Consider the following 17781-nt stretch of genomic DNA (forward strand, 5'->3'; position numbering starts at 1 on the left):
GGCGCATCAATGAGGTACAGCACGTGTTGTAACTCAGTGGCCAAAGCGCCTGACTCCGGACTACATTTTCCAGGAGGCCCTGCGGCGCGCATGAGCAGGAAAGCTGTGGCTCTCGGGGCTGTAACTTTTGCACGTCCTCTCTGATTCCAGGCTTCGCGCGGATTTTCGCAGCTCTTTGTCGGGCGAGAGGCCTCTGGGCTTTGCACTCAGGCGGTGAACCCGTTCCGTAGCCGAGCACAGCGTGGGTGAGCACCCAGCCGGGTCCCACCATGGCCGCGAACGTGAGTGTCTCCTGGTCTGCTGGACCCCACCCATTTTCCCATCTCCCCGAAGGGGCCGCCTGGGTCCGTCTTGTCTGCCTGACCCTTGTCTGTGCGGCCGGCCCAATCTCCCTCTACATGCCCTTGTTCCGGGTTTCCGGCAGCTAATACGTCCGTTCACCTCTCTAGGTCTGTCCGGACCTTCTTGTCGGACCGCACGTTTTCGGGGAGGGAGACTCAGTATTGTTCCCGGCAATGGGATCTCCTTGTGCTAGGGCCCCTTCTCGCAGCCCCTCCTTTCATTCTCAGCTCCCACCCGGGCCCTTGGCCTTCTCCTTTATGGGCTGTGAGAACTGGACGCGACCTCCGAAGGAGCAGGTCCGCGGGAAGGGTGGGGAAGCCAATACCGCTCAGGTGGAGCTTATTCATCAACTGACAGACTGGGTTGTGCGGGCTGGCAGGGAGTTCCCCGCCCTGGGGAAGCGTGTAAACCGAGGCTGTGATGCTGCAAAGGGGTGCGGGCGAGATTGAGAGCGGAGGAGTTAGGATGACTGTGAGAGGGAGCATTTCCCTCTGCCCAGCCCCTTGTCTTCCTGGTGTATTTGGTTAGAGACGTCATGGCTGCAGGTGCTTCCTTTCAAAAGCCTGTGGGCCGTTTCTCCCTGCAGCCTACCCCTCTCAGGAACCTTTCGATTTAAGATTTAAGCCCAACATTCATTCAACAAACCGAGCAGCACCTCCCACCGCGGTGCTGGGTGTGGGAGAGTCTGGTGACTCACCACTCCGCTCCTGTGTGAAAGTGCTTCTGGAGCCAGCCCTGGTGCCCTGCCAGCCCCAGGACACTCCCTCCCTCCTGCTTTGCTGGAGTGTCCTAGCTGCTCTCCCCTGCCTGTTACACCCTCCTTCCAGCCCCTCCTCTGTCCCCAAGATCCCTCTCTGCCCCCTATACCCCTGGAGAGGAGGGTTTGTATCACTGACAGCCCTAGTGTGCTCCGCCTCAATTGGAGTTGTCTGAGAGACCTAGAAACTGCGAATGCTGCCCCTGGAAAAATTTCAGAGGTAGTCCGGGACCCAGGGTCTGCCAGGGGAGAGGACAGCCCAGAGACCAGCCTGCCCCCAAACCATGTTCTACAGATGGAGAATTTCCCCCAGCAGGTGAAGGCACTTGCCCAGGGCCTCAGGGCTGGCTTGGCCAGCTACTTCACAGAAAAATACTGAAGACAGCAGGCTTTGGAGTCAGGCAGACCCGGGGGCAAATCCAGTTTCTTCCTGTCAGAAGCGGTGTGCCCCTAATCACTCTGGGTTTGTGTTTCTTCGTGGGATCTATTAGTGTGAAGTTTAAGGGAATTAGTCTGTGCTTCCTACAGTGCCTGGTGCATAGAGGGAGCTTAATACATGAAAAAAAAAACTATATTCACAGTCTGACACAGATGGCCCTGGTGGGCACAGACTGTCTTGGGTATACTGGCACGTGCCCTTTGCCAAGGAATGTGTATGAATGTGGGTATCTTCTGCAGCCAAACCTTTGCTGAGTCACCCAGGAGCTGGGTGCACGCTTACAGGAGCCACCAGGCCTGGTGAGGAAGAAAGATCTGAAGCTGGTGGGATGGAGCAGGGAGGCGACAGGATTTCTTAATTGGTATAACAACAGAACTGCCCTGTGACAGAGGTACTGTGAACCATCGCCATTTTATATGGGAGTAAACTGGATCAGAGAGGTAGAGCAACTAACGCAGGGTTGCACAGCTAGTAATTCTCAGGGTCTGTGTGTCAGCTTCTGTTCCATCACTCATTGCTCTTTGCTCCTGAGCCTAGAGTGCTCCCTGAGGACCCATGTATATATTCAGCACATATCAAGGAGCCAACATCAAGATAAGGGGCTTAAAGATGACCTTGAAGGGGAAGAAGAGAGGCACTGGAAGATCTCCCACAGGTTAGGGAAATAGTCCATTAGGGAGATATGGGTGGAGGAAATCACCATCGTCCTCCATTCCAAGACCCTCCATGTTTACTGGGATTTTGTTTTGGAATGTGGGCAGAGTGTGCCCTGTCGCAGCCCACCCTACCCCTACCGTAGACTGAGGTACCTTCCTGAGCCTTTCTTTCTTCCCTCCAAACCCTTCCATGAGCTCCTCTCTTTGACATTGGCTCCTAGATGGATGCTGAGGGGAGGCCCAGAAGGAAATCATGGCCTGCTGGCTTCCACTTTTGGGGCTGTGCTCTAATAGCGGAATGGGCTCCTTTTCCTGACGCTCTCTGCAGCTGGCTCCCAGTGTTCATCTCCTCCTTATGAGGAATGTGGCTTGGAGCAAAGTGGTCAGAGAATGGCCTCTGGTCTATCCAGATTTGAAACCTAACTCTCCCTCTTAGAGGCTGAGTGATCTGGGCTGATAACGTAACTGATGAGCCTTGTTTTCCTCATCCGTGAAATGGGATAGCAATAGCTTTCCTGTGCCTGACCTGTGACAGACTGGCGTGTTGCCACTGTCATCATTATGTTTGATGGTTACCTACCTGCCTGCAGTGAACTGCTCTACTAATGTTTCCCAATGGTGTGGAAATTTAAGTCCATTTCTGAATCTAATGGACATCTGGACTCTGGCAGGCCTGGGCTGGGGGCATTGGGGGACAGTCAGAGAATATGGCATCAGCCTTATTCAGGCAGAGATTAACCCGAATCTCTCCTCTGGGCCCCTGTGCCAGGGGCTTGGCTCACTCTGAGTACACATCTCAGAACCACTTTACACCTTTGTGACTTTTGTCAGCGTACCCCCAGCCAGGGCACTGGTCTTGCTGTCCATTGCAGAGAAAGGTGATAGCATTCCCACCCTTTGCACCCGTACATTATGGCCTATGTCCTAGGCACTGAGCTGTCTGATAATTAAGACCTTTGGTTCTTACCAGAACCCTGTATACTGGATTTTTATCCCCATTTTACTGACGAGGAAATGGAGGGCATAAAGGGGTTAATTGCTCACCCCAGGTCCTGGAGCCTGAATTGAAACCCACTCCTTGTGGCTCTGGAATTCTGCCATTGACAGTGATAGTCCACAATGGCCACACTTCAAACCATACTTCTGTTATTGCCTGGATGAAACTTGACCCACTGATGCTACTAGGGATGTACTCCAGGGTCTGCCTCTGAGATCTGTATTCAACACCATCTGCTCAAGCCCTAGAACCTGCTGGGATCCCCCAGCCAGCAGGGGTCCCTCATTTGGCACTGGACCTGCTCCTCACTGAACACTCAGCATGGCTTAGTACTGTTTGTGCCTGCAGCTCAGTGGCCCTGCAGCCTCCCCTCACCCCTGCAGGACCCAGCACAGCCCTTGGGAAGCTGAAGTGTTCCAGTGTTGTTCAAGTTTGTTGAATCGAATTAATAATGTATGTCTGATAACCTCTTTGTAAAACAGTTTGGCAGTTTCTTAAAAACACACATTGTCCCTGTGATCCAGCAATTTCCCTCCTCCATGGGTACTCATTACCCAATACCCAAGGGAAATGAAAGCATGTCTTCATAAGACATAAATGTCTTCATAAAGACTTGTACAGGAATGTTCATGGAAGCATTGCTTATAATAGCTAAAAACTGGAAACAATCATAATACCCATCCACTGGTGGCCGAGTCAGCAAATGCTGGTATGCTCCTAGACAGAGTACTACTGGGCCATGTAAAGGAATGAGCTACCACCGCATTGTAGATGACCCATCTCAGAATCTGGACAGAAAAGAGGTTGTGCTGTATGATGGCCCCATTTATATTAGCTTCCGCAAGAGGCAAGATTCATCTGTAATGATACAAACTCAAGGAGTTGTTACCACTAGGAGGTGGGAAGAGAGGAGTATTGGCAGGAAAGAGGCACAAGGTAACTTCTGGGATGATAGAAGCGTCCCGTATCTTGATCTGGGTGTCCATCAAATGGGATAAGCATTTGTCAAAACCCATCAAACTTTATGCTTAATATTTGTGCATTTTTACTGTATATAATTGAAACTAGTATACACAAATAGCAAAATTCAATTTACTTTTTAAAAAACTGATTTTCATTTTGATTTCTTAAAATATTTTTTCCTCAGTATTCCAGTACGACTAACAGGAGAGAACATGTCAAAATGACAACCAGCCCCCAGCCAGGCTTCTTGGAACGGCTCAGCGAGACCTCGGGTGGGATGTTTGTGGGGCTCATGACCTTCCTGCTCTCCTTCTACTTAATTTTCACCAATGAGGTAAAATGTCTGGCATCCCTCTGTGCAGAGTGAGGGTCCCTGCAGTATCAGAGAGCAAAGGCTATGAATCCAGAGGCTGGATGTGCTAATAGGGCCTACCTAGATTTTACAACAAGTGGGGTGGAGGGGGAGGGTGATGGTGCTGAATTAATCAGAATTCTTTCTCTTGTGACCTGTCTCATAACTGCCCTAAGTAGGAAGACAAATGGATTGGTTCACATGCCTAAAATCCTGGGGTGGCAACAGGTTCAGGCATGGCTGGATCCAGGTGTTCATGTTGGGTCCCTAGGAGTCTCCATTTTTCCATCTGTTGCCTCTTAACTTAGCAGCCCCATCTCTTCCAAAATCAACTTAGCAACAGTTGCAGAGAAATGGGTTAGTGTCCCGGCTTGTCTCAGTCCTCTCTCTGAACTAATCCCTGTGGACAGTGGACCCATGTTCTGATTGGCTAGGCCTGGGTCACGTTTTGGGCAGCAGTACAGATGGGCCCATAGAAACTATAAGGACTCAGGAGTGGAGGGAAAAAGGCAGAGTAAGATGAGGGGGGGCACACAGACAAAAGCACTAGCTGTTCCCAGCATGGGGTGGTGCTGAGAATTAGGGGGGTTGGGGTATGCAGCAAGAAGAGGGCTGCCTGGGAAAGCAGGAGTCTTTGGCGCCAGTTCCAACCGTGCCACTTGCCAGGTCTCAGTTTTCCAACTGTAAAATGGGGAGATGAGTCTCCATGCTTCCCAAGGCCCCAAGCTTCTGGGATACACTGCCATGAGCACAACTGTTGAACCACACCTAAGTTGAAAGGTGGCCTCACTCCCTTTTGCTCACAGGGCCGTGCACTGAAGACAGCAACTTCCCTGGCTGAGGGGCTCTCACTTGTGGTGTCCCCTGACAGTATCCACACCGTGGCCCCAGAGAACGAGGGAAGGTTGGTACACATCATTGGGGCCCTGCGGACATCCAAGGTACGTTTGGGAAAGGTTGCTGACCCCACCAGATGCTCAGGGCACGTGGCTGGATGTTGTCTGGGTGAGGATTTTGAGCACGTGGGCTCTGGAGATGGGCACACATGTGTGACTCCCGGCCGCATCACTCAGCAGCTGTGTGGACCAATCACTTGAGTCTCAGCATCTTTATCTGTAAAATGCACAGCATAACTCCTCTCTGAGAGGTCTCTCACCTCTCAGCACGGTGCTTGGCCCACGGCCAGAGCCTTACAACAAGGTGCTTTAGCGGTTAGGCTCAGCGTGTGTGGCTGGCACAGGGCTGAAAGGGACTCCAGTTGTCGGATCTCTTGTGTTTGGACCCTAAGTACACTGTTGTTGGCGCCATGCCATTGGACCTTGCCAACCAAGCCAGGACCATGAGGCTCCCAGTCCCCGGGCAGTGGGTGTGAAGGACTTAGGATGGGCAGCCTCACCCGACTCTCCCGCCCGAGATAGCCATGGTAGTCTCCACTGTGTCCCTGTCCTTTGTGCCTTTCTCTTGTCCAGTCCCTCTTTCTCTGGCATCCTGGGCTCATGGGAGCCTTGGCCTCTGTTCTGTGTTTTTGACTTGTGTGATTCTTTTCGAAGCTCTTGTCTGATCCAAACTACGGGGTCCGCCTCCCAGCTGTGAAGCTACGCCGGCATGTGGAAATGTACCAGTGGGTGGAAACTGAGGAGTCCAGGTGAGGGGCCAGGGACTGAAGCCTCAAGCAGGAATACTGGAGTGACAGGTGTTGGGATACAACACAGGTGGCTTTTGATCTTGATGCTTCTAATGAGAGTGGCTCCAAGAAGGAGGGAGGACGAATTAGCCCACTTGTGTACTACCCCATCGGGGGATGCCCAGGCTCGAGACATGTCTGGATCCAGGCTGCAGACAGTGCTTTCCTATGTGTGGGCTCTGTGTCCTCTCCCAGACCAGAGTAGAGATGGCCTCAAACTATGTCCTGTCTGTTCTAGTACAAGTCTGAGGGCAGGCGTCCTTAGGCAGGCAGGGGCCCCTTCGAGCTGAGCAGCATGGACTGTGAGTGAGGGGTGAGGAGGTGGCTAGGGGAGCCAAGGCAGCCGGAGAAGGGGGGCCTCCGTGGGGCTGTCCGGCACAGAGGGTGCGGCCAGGTCTCTGAGCTCAGGGCAGGGCTGCCACCCTTGGTGTGGGCCTAGTGGAAGCACATTTCAACTCAGGATGAGAAAGCTCTTTTCTTCAGCATGGGCCTTCAAGGGGGTGGAGAGGACTGCATGGTGGGGAGTCAGCACTCTGTTACCGGGCTGCTCCAGACAAGGTCTGCTCTCATTTAGGAATTTTGACCTGGTGGCCCGAGTTGCTTCCAGCTGGAGATGTTTAGAGATGGGAATGCTTCTGGGGTGAGAGGCTAACTCTGGGGCTGCCTGTGCTTTCCCCGCAGGGAGTACACTGAAGATGGGCAGGTGAAGACAGAGACAAGGTACTCCTACAGTGAGTACCGCCACCCCCCATCCCCGCATACATGGGGTCTCTGCCCTTAGTGGAGACTGACGGCGGTGGGGAAGGCGTGGACCCAGGCATCGGAAACCCTGGGTGCCGGTCCTCAGGGTCCTGCTCTTCCATCCAGTGAGGCTCCAGGAGCCACCCTTCCAGCACCGAAGTGACCACAGGCTTAGATAAAAGGACACAGAGCCAGTGGGCCTCAGACATGTGGCCGCTCTTACCATGTTTCTGAGTTGTTCCCTCTCCCTGTGACAGACACCGAATGGAGGTCAGAAATCGTCAACAGCAGAAATTTCGACCGGGAGATTGGCCACAAGAATCCCAGGTGAGAGCTGGGTGCCTAGGCCTGAGCACAGTCTTGCCTGCTCCTCAAGGTCCCCAGCCTCAGCTTCCTCATCTGAGTGATGGGATTGAGTTCCTTCTGCCTCATGAACTGATGAAAGTCAGGGACTTGGTTCTGAGGCCAACTCCCGGGCTGGGCAGGACCCAACTTCCTGAGCCCACACAGGCTCCCCTCACACTAGTCAAGAACAAAAGGCCTTGTCCGAGTGCCTGAAGGAACTTGCATGTCCAAAGCCAGGGTGGGAATAGTCATGTGGGTGGGAAGATAATCAAGAAGGGTGTTCAGGAGGCAATGGAATTTGACGTGGGCCTTTGTAGGATTTTGGCAGAGAGTGGCTAGGTCAGAGAAATGGAGGTGGTGAGGTGGTCTTAGCGCTGGAGCGTGGCTTGGGCAGGGCTGTGCCTCCTGGCACAGGGGTTGAGAGCTCCTTGAGGCTGGGAAGGGTAAGGGAGGATGTGAAGTCCACAGAAGGTCCATCTGACAATAGGTGGCTGGGGAGGGACAGGCCGGTAGGGGCCTAGGCAAGGAGGTATGAAGCACTGGGCCATAGGAGACAGGAGGAGGGTGCTTTACTCGGGCAAGGAGGACAGGAGCATCCTGGGGGTAGGTGTGATGAAGACAAAGTGCCTAGGCTGGTCTGGACTTGCAGGAGCCCCCCGGGTGGGAACCCTGCCAGGCATAACCCAGAGAAACCCGCAGAGCTCCCAGCTGGCACCGTACTCTGCCAGTAGCGCCTTCTCTCTCCCACAGCGCTATGGCGGTGGAGTCGTTCACGGCCACAGCCCCCTTCGTCCAGATTGGCAGATTCTTCCTCTCAGCAGGTGAGTCTCCAGCCCCTTCAGATGAGCCAGCAGCACCCAGAGGCCCTGTGCTTCTACTTGGCTGCCTCCCAGGAGCGGTGCGGGTACAGGTGCAGGATGAGCCTGCCGGAGGGAAGGCAGGTCCCAGGAGTAGGGGGACTTGTACAGAAGAGCCCCACCCCAGCCAGGCTCCTCCAAGACACCGTCTCTTCCAGAGAGTAACTACCAGGCCTTGCTGGTGCCTGATCTGATCAGACAAAGCTGAGAGCCAGTGATAGAGACAAGGCCGCCCCCCAAGGGGTGAGCAATTCATTGCAGGCAGCCACCCCCCAAGTGACTCCAAAGAGAGGTTCTTCAGGGATAAGGCAGCACCTGGCGTGGGAGAGAAAACACGTAGGCACCAAGTAGCCAGGGCAGGGGAGGAGGGGTGGAGTCCCAGCGCTCCACCAGGAAGCTCCAGGGCCTAGCTTGTCTGCCATCTGCCTTGTCACTTCACTGGTGGCTGCTGTGCCAGGCAGCCCCAGCCTCAAGGGTGCTGCACGCAGCAGGGGACCCAGGCACGGACAGGTAACGGCATCCGAGGCAGAAGGGGTGCAGGGCTCAGGCTGTTCCCAGAGCTGCAGTGGCTCCTGCTGGCTGGGAGGGCAGACAGGAAAGCTTCCTGGAGGAGGCAGAGACTGAAGGGGACCCCCGCAGTACAGAAGGAGGGGTTGGAGAAGGGTGCTTCTGGTGGGGAAGGAGGTCAGGCCAAGGGGTGTGCCAATGGGGGGAGGTTGTTTGCACACCACTGTTGTGACTGCTGCACACTCCCCAGGCCTCATTGACAAAGTGGACAACTTCAAACCGCTGAGCCTGTCCAAGCTGGAGGACCCGCATGTGGACATCATTCGCCGGGGAGACTACTTCTACCACAGCGAAAACCCCAAGTATCCGGAGGTACGTAGGGGCTTCCGCTGCTCACACAGTGGAGATCAGGGCCCTGGGAGTACCACCTCTTGGACAACACACAGGGGACACATTCCTGCTTGGGACACAATTTCGATTCAGTTGAACTGCTTGGCCAAACGAGATCGGAGGGGAGAAGCCTCGAGGTGCTGGGAGCACCTGGGCAACAGTGTGAGCTTTGGGATTCGATGGGGTCATGGACACAGGCCCAGGCTGGCTGCTCCTGGCGTACCCCAGCCCACTTCTTTTCCACCCCCAGGTTGGAGACCTGCGCGTGTCCTTCTCCTATGCGGGGCTAAGTGGCGACGACCCTGACCTGGGCCCAGCTCATGTGGTAACCGGCTTCCCCGGGGCCAAGCCAGGCAGGGCCTTCTCAGCTCCCACTGTGCGCGGTGCCCTGAGTGGGGGGACCCCTCCTCTAGGCCACGCGTGCATGCACTCCCCTCCGTACCCGGGCGGCCCTGCCTCTGAGCGGCTTCAGAGCCCGTGAGCTGGACAGCTGTCTGCGGGTGTCCGTGGACCGCAGGTTACGGGGCTGCTCCCGGGCAGCTTTGCGGGGACCGTCTAGTGATGCTGGTGAGAGTTCTGCCAATTGCGTGCAGCTTTTCTTCCCCCCGGCCCCTAGTTTTTGCCTATAACTATTCGATCTCAGGTGCCTGACCCTGTCACCTGAAGTCCCAGCCCTTCCCCTGCGTGGGGTCCTCCCTGGAGCCTGAAACAAAGCAGCTCAGCCCAGCTGCCCCGGGGGCACACAGCGCAAGGGGTGCTGGGCCAGGCCAGGCTCTGACGCTCAGGTCTCTGTCCAGGTCACCGTGATCGCCCGGCAGCGGGGTGACCAGCTACTCCCCTACTCCACCAAGTCTGGGGATATCTTGCTTCTCCTGCACCATGGGGACTTCTCAGCAGAGGTGAGTCGCTGTGACTCCCATTTGTGTGAGGGAAGTGAAGGCAGCTCCCTCCCTCCCCATCCCTGCCTGGGGTTATTCAGTCCGTGCCTGCGGGGGGGGGGGGGGGGGGGGGGGCATGGCCCGTGCAAACGGAAGGAGTAAGCCTCCCGGTGTGTGCAGCACGAAGGGGAGAAGAGGGAGCATAGCACACCCCTCCTACTCCTCAGGCTTCTAGTCTCCTGTGGGGGTGACTCTCCAGAAGAAGCAGTGAGGGAGGATACCCTTGTGCTGAGTGTTGTGAAAGGGAGGAGAGGAAGGCAGAGGAGGTCAGCAGAGGGGTCAGTGGAGGTCTCTCTGAGTGACAGTTTGGCTGCATCACAAGTGAAGAAGGTGGACTCAGAGCCAGCAGCATGTGGGGGTCAGGCGGTCGCTGAGGCAGGAACAGGAGCACCAGGGTTCCCCTGGCAGGTGCTGCCCAGAGGAGGCAGGGCTACCCCGTGGGCAGGGGCCCCCATAGGGGTGTGGGAATTCTTTCAGAGCTTCAGGAAAGTGGGGGGATTTAGGGCCACAGAGTCCTGGACGGGAGTGAGGGCCGTACCCCATCCCCATCTGTAAACTGGGGAGGGTCATGTGTCACTGGAGTCCTGTCCTTGCGCTGATCGTGGGTAGTTCTGTTGCAGGCCCTAAAACTTAGCCTCTCTTCTCTAGGCAGAAACCCTTCTCTTTAATGGAAAAATTGTTTTGCCTTGTTGGTGAACACCGTGTGTCACTGGTGGGAAGTTCTGTGCTTGCCTGGAGTAGGACTGCAGGACTTTGCAATCCATAAGAGAAAGGGCTAGTGGCAGGGGGGATAGGGCGTAGCTGTGGCCTTCCAACCCTGTTATTAGGCCCTCAACTGCCGTCTTTCTCACTTTAGCCCCCAGCTCCAGGTGGTGATGGGCCTGGCCTTTTCCTTTATCCAGGACCAGGGTGTGGCAGCCGGTTACCAGCCTTGGGGCGCAGCTGCCACCTCCCACTTGGGCGGGCATGAGTCACCCTTTCCATCGGCCGCTCTCAGGGAGTTTCTAAAATTAGGAGGCCCTGCTGAGGCCACCTCTCTCTCCAGCAGCTCTCTGCACTTCAGCCCCCTGCAAGTGGAGGCCCAGGTCTCCACGCTGTCCCCCCAGAGAGAAGTGGCCTCCAAACTTCCCAGGTGGGAAGTCTCGGACCACACTGACCACCCTGGGCCTCCGGCACAGGGTCTGGGGTCTCTGCCAAGCAGGGAGAGAAGGTCCTGAGCCATAGAGGTGGTGAGGGCCCTGAGGAGGAACCCAGACCCCATGAGTCAGGACGCCCAGATTCCAGTCCCAGAGGCAGGAGGGTTGCGCGTGGACAAGTGTAGACCCCAGACATGGCGCCAGTTCAAGCCCCGCTCTGCCTTCCATAGGCTACAAGACCTTGGGCCCATTGTTTATCTTCTTGGAGAATAAGAATTATGATCCCTACTTTATTTAGTTGTTGTAAAGATTACGTATCCATTTATTCTGAGGCTCAGTTTCCTTATCTGTAAACTGGAGATGAGCATATCTACCTTGTGAAGTTAGTTTCAGGTTTAAGTAAAGCAATGCTGGAAAGCACTGAGGACAGTGACTGATAGATGGCAGATACTAAGTGTTAGCTGCTGTAACTGTTATTGTCCTAGATAACGACGGGGGCTTCTCCAAAGAAATGCCATTCAGGCCAACACTGGAAGAAGTGTGGGAGCTGGCTGGGCAGGACTGTGGGCAAACCAGCTCCAGGGGGAGCCAGCACATGTGCAAAGGCCCGGGGGCAGGAGGTGGACACTTTACCTGGTCCCAGACAGGCAGCAGGGCCTTGGCTGAGGGCCATGGGGGAGAAAGTGACGGAAGCAGGGAGACCAGTGGGAGGAGGCTCTTGGAGTGGTCCTGGTGAGAAAGCATAACGGTGGTGAGAGATTTGGGGAAACGGGGACACAGCATTGATAGGATTTAGGTGGTCCCTGGATTTAGGTGGTCCCTGCGGGGAGGCACAAGCCGTGAAACACCCCAGTCGTGGCTTGTGCAGGCAGGAGGTGGCTATAGCACTCAACTGAGGGGGATGCGACAGAGAGGACCAGGTGTCAGGGAGGCTGCAGGGTCGGTGTTGGACAGCATGTGGGCAGCGGAAGGCCCAGCCCAGGGCTGTAGCTGGAAGCTGGGGGGGTGGGCAATGGCAGGGAGGACATGGGACTGATGCTGCCGCCGAGGTGCAGAGGGCAGCCCGAGGGAGGGGGCAGCTGCAGGCGCGGAGAAGCAGGAGCGACGTGGAAGGTGAGGCATGTCAGAGTCACAGGAAGAGCATCTGCGGTGAAGCACCACGCACACTGCTGTTAGAGGGAGGGCCGGGTGCATGCCAGCCGAGGCGATGGGCTAAGGACTCTAACCTTCACCTACGGGGCAGACGCTTAGGCCTGGGCAGGTGAGGTGCCCTTATGTCCTGTCTGCTTGGAAATGGCCAGTGGCTCCTAGGTGGGCATGGAATGCACCCCTTGGCACCTGCCCTGCCAACCGGGGAGACTGGGGGGCCCTGGGAGACCGGAGACATGACACCTCTCCTCGGCCTTGTCCTGCAGGAGGTGTTTCGTAGAGAACAGAAAAGCAACTCCATGAAGACATGGGGCCTGCGGGCTGCCGGCTGGATGGCCATGTTTATGGGCCTCACCCTCATGACCCGGATCCTCTACACCTTGGGTAGGTGTGCAGACAGGTCAGGGGAGATCTTGTTCACCCTCGTGTGGGCCTGTGTGCCGCCTCTGTGCTGCTCACACCGCCCGTGGCCCTTTCCAGCCCGCAGTGCTCTCCGGGGCCGAGAGCGGGCATCTGGTCCATGTCTGTGTCCTGCTCCACAGCACTGGGCTGAATGGGCCGAGGAAGACAGACACGAAGGATAAAGGCTTTCAGGGGTGGGGTGAGGAGTGCCAGCTCCTAGGAGGCTGGTCTAGCCCTGGGGATCTGAGGGCCATCTGTCCTCAGCCCACCTGCTCCTTCCTTTAGCCCTTTACTCCACAAGTGAAGAAGCACAGCGAGCAGGCTAGCCAGCCTCTGCAGTGAGCCAGCCCTGGAATCGGTTACATCGGAGTTCCAGGACACTGGGGCTGTGCTCTTTCCTGTCTCAGCTTCAGTTACCTCACCTTGTAGGCAGAGTTTTGTGAATGTTTGGCAAATAGGAAACACCCCCCAAACCATGTGGTTCCCTCCCCACCCCAAGACCTGGGCCCAGTTTGGGGCAACCAACAAGTTGGAGCACAAGGCAGAGTGCTGGGCGACACACTTGGCCAGAGTTGGCACCCGTGAGCCCAGCAATTGCCAGGTGACCCAGCCTGGTGTAGGACGAGGCCCTGGGTGACTGAGTAAGTGCTGGCCCCACACTGTTGATCTGGGAGGATGGCATCTCAGGGGACTCACAGGCAAGCCTTTACCCCAGTGTGTCCATACCGAGTCTGCTGACTGTGTCCAGCCTGTGCAGGGCCGCACGGAAACCTCTCCCCTCTTTACCCTTTCTGGCTGGGAAGAGGTCTGGTGACAGTACCTCCCAGGCTAGGAGGAAAAAGGACACTTCCCCTCCAAGGCATTCTCAGAGTCGGTCAGAAGTGCAGGTGGAGTGACTGGGGAAGTTACAAGGCAGCAGAAGCCCTCATTCACTGTTCTCTTCAGCCAGTGAGTACTTATTGAGTGCCTGCTGTGTAGGACACCACTCTAAGCTCCAGAGAGAAATGCAATGAGCAGAACAAAGTCCCTGTCCTCTCAAGGCTCAGAACCACGGCTAAGAGCTCAGGTTCTGGGCTCAGACAGTCTTAGGTTTAAAACCTGGGTCTGGGGACGCCTGGGTGGCTCAGTGGTTAAAGCCTCTGCCTTCAGCTCAGGTCATGATCTCAGGGTCCTGGGATCGAGTCCCGCATTGGGCTCTCTGCTCAGCGGGGAGCCTGCCTCCTCCTCCCCTCTCTCTCTGCCTGCCTCTCTGCTCGTGATCTGTCTGTCAAAAAAAAAAAAAAAAAAAATCTTTAAAAAAAATAAAACCTGGGTCTGGCACTTTCTAGCTGCAGGACATTGGGCAAGTTGAACTCCCTGGGCCTCAATGACCTTGTGGGTAAAAGGAGGGTAAGAATAATACCAGCCTCCCCAGGCGGGCACAAGGGTTTGAAGAGATGGTCCACACAGTGCCCAACATATGGTCAATGCGCAAAAACATGAACTCTGCTTATTAGGAGGGCCATGGTGGGGTATTGGTGGGAACAGACCAAGAGGAGCCAAGAAGTGGCCTGTAGGGTCCTGTAGTCATGGCAGGGCAGCAGGCCTTGCTCTGCAAACCCAGTGGCAACAGACTGCGGGGGTCTTCTGGAACTGAGGGGGAATTCCCCCCACGGACTGACATCAGCTAGGGAATGCCAACCTGGAGGGATAGACAGGCCAAGGACAGAGTAAGTCCAGATGGATTAGCTGGGTCCTGGACTTCACCATACTGGGCCAGTGTGGCAAATGGAACATGCCACCATTGCGACCAGACGTCTTCTCTTGGCTTCTAAGAGTGACATCCACAGTCTTAAAGGCTACAAGACACTTCCACCTGCCTGCTCCTGGAGCCGTGCGTGGTACCAGGGGCACACACCTTCTCTGGATCCACCAGCTCTCACGGGAGGCTATTCGCCTTCTGCCCCAAACCCCTGCCTGTCCAGACTGGACATCGTCAGCCCATCCTCGTCTACAGACAGGAGCGACCTGCTCACCTTATGTGATGCAGAGCCTGGTGGCCTCAGAAGTCTCACCAGCTTTCTCTTCCCCACAGTGGACTGGTTTCCCGTCTTCCGAGACCTGGTCAACATCGGCCTGAAAGCCTTTGCCTTCTGCGTGGCCACATCGCTGACCCTGCTAACTGTAGCTGCCGGCTGGCTCTTCTACCGGCCCCTGTGGGCCCTCTTCATCGGCTCCCTGGCCCTGGTGCCCATCATCGTTGCTCGGACGCGGGTACCGGCCAAGAAGCTGGAGTGAATCAGGCCCTGGCGCCCAGCCCCACCCGTGTGAGCTTCGGGATCCTGCTCCTCCCCCTCTCCCCCCCGCCCCTCTTGACCACAAATCAATTTTGGATTCTGCGCCTGCTCCGCTTCTTGAGGGGCCACACTTGGCTATGTGCACAGGTGTCAGGTACTGGTTTACATGTTCCCCCGGTTTTGCTTGCCAGTGGGCAGCTCTGGGGAGCAGAAGGTGGTCCCCATCTGGCAGGGTCACAGGTGTCTCCTTGCTTCCTTCCCTTCTCTTGGGACTGTGTGTGGCCGGTTCACATGTTTCGCTTAGCTGAAATCTGCAGACTGGGAGGTGGTAACACTGCACAGACTGCTGCCCGATCACTTGCCGCACCCCTCTCCTTGGAGACAAGTGCCAGGGCTCTGTCATAGTTGGTGTCCACTGTGAGCCCACGGGGCCGGCGTTCTCGCTGTCCCTGAGCAGGGCCGAGTGCCAGGACAGACTGAGCACACTCCCCTCCCCCCGCCATGCACGGGCGTCCCCCACCCAGCCTGGGCACAGAATCCGCCTTGGTACTCAAAAAAGAGGACTTCCCCTGAGGTCATGGTGAGGAAAATTACACATTTGGTGGGCTTGATGTGTATTTTATGGTTTGGCCAGAAACTTATTTGTGTGTAGGATTTCCAGAGGTCCCGAAGGTTGTTTGCCTTTGTTATATGCTACATGGGTCTTCTACCCGAAAAGGGAATTGTTTCAAATCAGATTCAAACAAACAAAGCCCTGCTTAAATGATGAGCCATTCAGACTGTTACAGAAAAACTCCTTATAATCTGTCCATTGAAGTTCATTCAGGCACAGGAATGTATGAAACGGAGGTGTGACTTACTGGTTTAAGAAAGTTTGCTCTGTCAGTACTTGGGGCCAGTGGAAGGCTCTAAGATGCTTTTGAAGCCAGCACTTGCCGAGGGCTTCAATTCTGGGAGGAGATGGGAATTTGTACGAGGCGGGGAAAGGCATTTCCTTTCATCCTCTGGCATCAGAAACTACCGATTTCCTTGAAGATGAATTTTGAGTTTTTAGCTAACCATTAAAGGAAAAGGTGGGAAGCTTTCCTAAGTGGGCTCCCTCAGTGTGACCCCCATCAACTTGAATCAGGAACTGGAGGCCTGAGGCTTGTGCAGCTCTCAGGCCTCATTCCTTTCACTGGGGGGCAGAGGGGTGAGGCTTTCCCTTAAGCCACTGGGCACCTGCCGCTGAGGGACTCCTAGAACGTCCGTAGCTTCCCTGCTATGTACAATCTACGTGTACTTCACCCTGTTCCCTCTCACCCCCCGCTGAAAGATCGAGAATGTTGTCACCTTGATGGTTTAAAAGATCCTTCATGTACCCTTTATCTTTTTATGACTTGGACTTGGACTTAGTCTCCCTGGCTGGGAATGGCTGCTTTCGCTAATTGGTTGGTGGTTGAATAAGTGATGGGAACTCGCAAAACTAGCACCCTAACAATCTCGTTAGCCTGCGAGGTCTGTGGTGGCTTGAGATTCTTCACGCCGACAGCTGTCCCCAGGAGATGACATCTCTCGATCTAAGAACTGATACAGTATTCACTGCTGCAGTTGTCACTGAATCTCTAACCTCTTAAAGGATGCTTCTGGAAAACAGTATGACTAGGTGGTAGCTATCTGTGGGATTTGGTTTGTGTAACTTTTTCTGGTACAGATTTTAAATTACTACAAATTTCAGTCATGTTTTTAAAGAGCAAAAGAATGTTAAATATTTGAAGTCTTTGGGAAATCATGAAATTTGTATTATCTTTGTATTTTTTGATAAAAATTCAAAATAAATTTTAAAATAGCTTTTATAGGACCTTGCCATCACTTTTTTGAAATTTCTCTTAAATAATTCAGCCACAGAACTAAGAACCAAATGAATTTTTAGAATTCAGTTCTAAGTAGCTTTTAGTGGTTAAAATAGGTTTCTATTTTTCTTAAAAGGGCAGCTCGATACTTTTAGCACTTTGAAGCCTTACCTACCAAAGCCCACTTTGTTTTTGGATTGATTTAAAGGACTCAAACCTCCCCCAACTTCAGAATGTGTCAGAAGAGGTGGCTGGAGCCACAGTGGGACACCATGTGACAGGGCCCCTCCACCCTGGGGCTTTAGGTCGGCACGGACCCGAATTCCAGCCCCAAGCCTGGCTGTGCGACAGTGGCGAGTCTGCGATCCCTGCCTCTCAGCTTCCTCATCTAGAAAATCGCGGTGAGACTGTTCTCCCTCCAGCACCAAGCCCATGACATGCCTGCCGTGTGGCACAGCACCTTTTCCCTTTTTGCCTCCTGTTCAGAAGCAGTGGGCAGCTCCTGACTGTCTGCCCTGGAGCTGACAATTTGTGTACTCTTTGCCACAAGATCTGAAGCAGGGGATTTCCCCAAACCACCTCTTCTTTGTCAGACCTGAGGTTCGGTTCCATAATGCCTCCAAGGAGCAGACATCAGCCGGAGTAACAGGTTGCTTGCTTCTAGGGTCCGGAAGTGCAAGGCTCTTCGGTTTCCACAGCAACCCCGGTTTGTTGTTCCACACCAGCCCTTCAGCCAAGCTCTCACTGCAGATGAGTCACACCCCAAGTGTTTTGTTTGTTTCCCCTGGATAGAACTGGCTCCGATTTTTAACGGCTCCTGTCAAAGGTTAAGTAACATCTCTCCTCACTTGAACGTAGGAAGAAAAATTTCCATGTGTGAAATGATGAGTTCCTGATCTGAGAACAAAACCTGGTCTTTAGTCTCATATGTGACAAATCACTCTGTCATGTGGGTGTTCTTAGCCGACCATAAATCTGAAAGAAAAACGCAGAGCTGTCTTTTTAGGTAAATGTTTTA

General features: G+C 54.7%; 1 protein-coding gene across 3 annotated transcripts; it reads left to right on the top strand.

The window, feature by feature from the left end:
* The first annotated feature begins 66 nt into the window (after positions 1-66).
* TMEM43 (transmembrane protein 43) lies at positions 67-17766 on the top strand. Of its 3 annotated transcripts, XM_047743668.1 has the most exons (13): positions 68-281; positions 1778-1929; positions 4339-4488; positions 5313-5447; positions 6057-6151; positions 6872-6921; positions 7189-7258; positions 8027-8097; positions 8891-9012; positions 9281-9355; positions 9828-9929; positions 12520-12637; positions 14730-16353. In XM_047743668.1, exons 3-13 carry the CDS (start codon positions 4375-4377, stop codon positions 14930-14932), a joined length of 1155 nt encoding a protein of 384 aa, XP_047599624.1. In that variant the 5' UTR covers positions 68-281; positions 1778-1929; positions 4339-4374; the 3' UTR covers positions 14933-16353. The 3 variants fall into 3 exon arrangements, with proteins under 3 accessions (XP_047599634.1, XP_047599624.1, XP_047599615.1); XM_047743678.1 differs by lacking the exons at positions 1778-1929; positions 14730-16353 and adding an exon at positions 17428-17766 and having other exon boundaries at positions 67-281; XM_047743659.1 differs by lacking the exon at positions 1778-1929.
* The last annotated feature ends 15 nt before the right edge of the window (positions 17767-17781 follow it).

This window comes from Lutra lutra, chromosome 1, assembly GCF_902655055.1.
Source record: "Lutra lutra chromosome 1, mLutLut1.2, whole genome shotgun sequence".
Taxonomy (NCBI): domain Eukaryota; kingdom Metazoa; phylum Chordata; class Mammalia; order Carnivora; family Mustelidae; genus Lutra; species Lutra lutra.

What these genes read in the sequence shown, in the direction of transcription:
- TMEM43 (XM_047743659.1), top strand. An exon ending in GTGGAAACTGAGGAGTCCAG is followed by an intron (nt 6,152 to 6,871) that starts GTGAGGGGCCAG and finishes CTTTCCCCGCAG; the next exon opens with GGAGTACACTGAAGATGGGC. An exon ending in ACCTGGGCCCAGCTCATGTG is followed by an intron (nt 9,356 to 9,827) that starts GTAACCGGCTTC and finishes GTCTCTGTCCAG; the next exon opens with GTCACCGTGATCGCCCGGCA.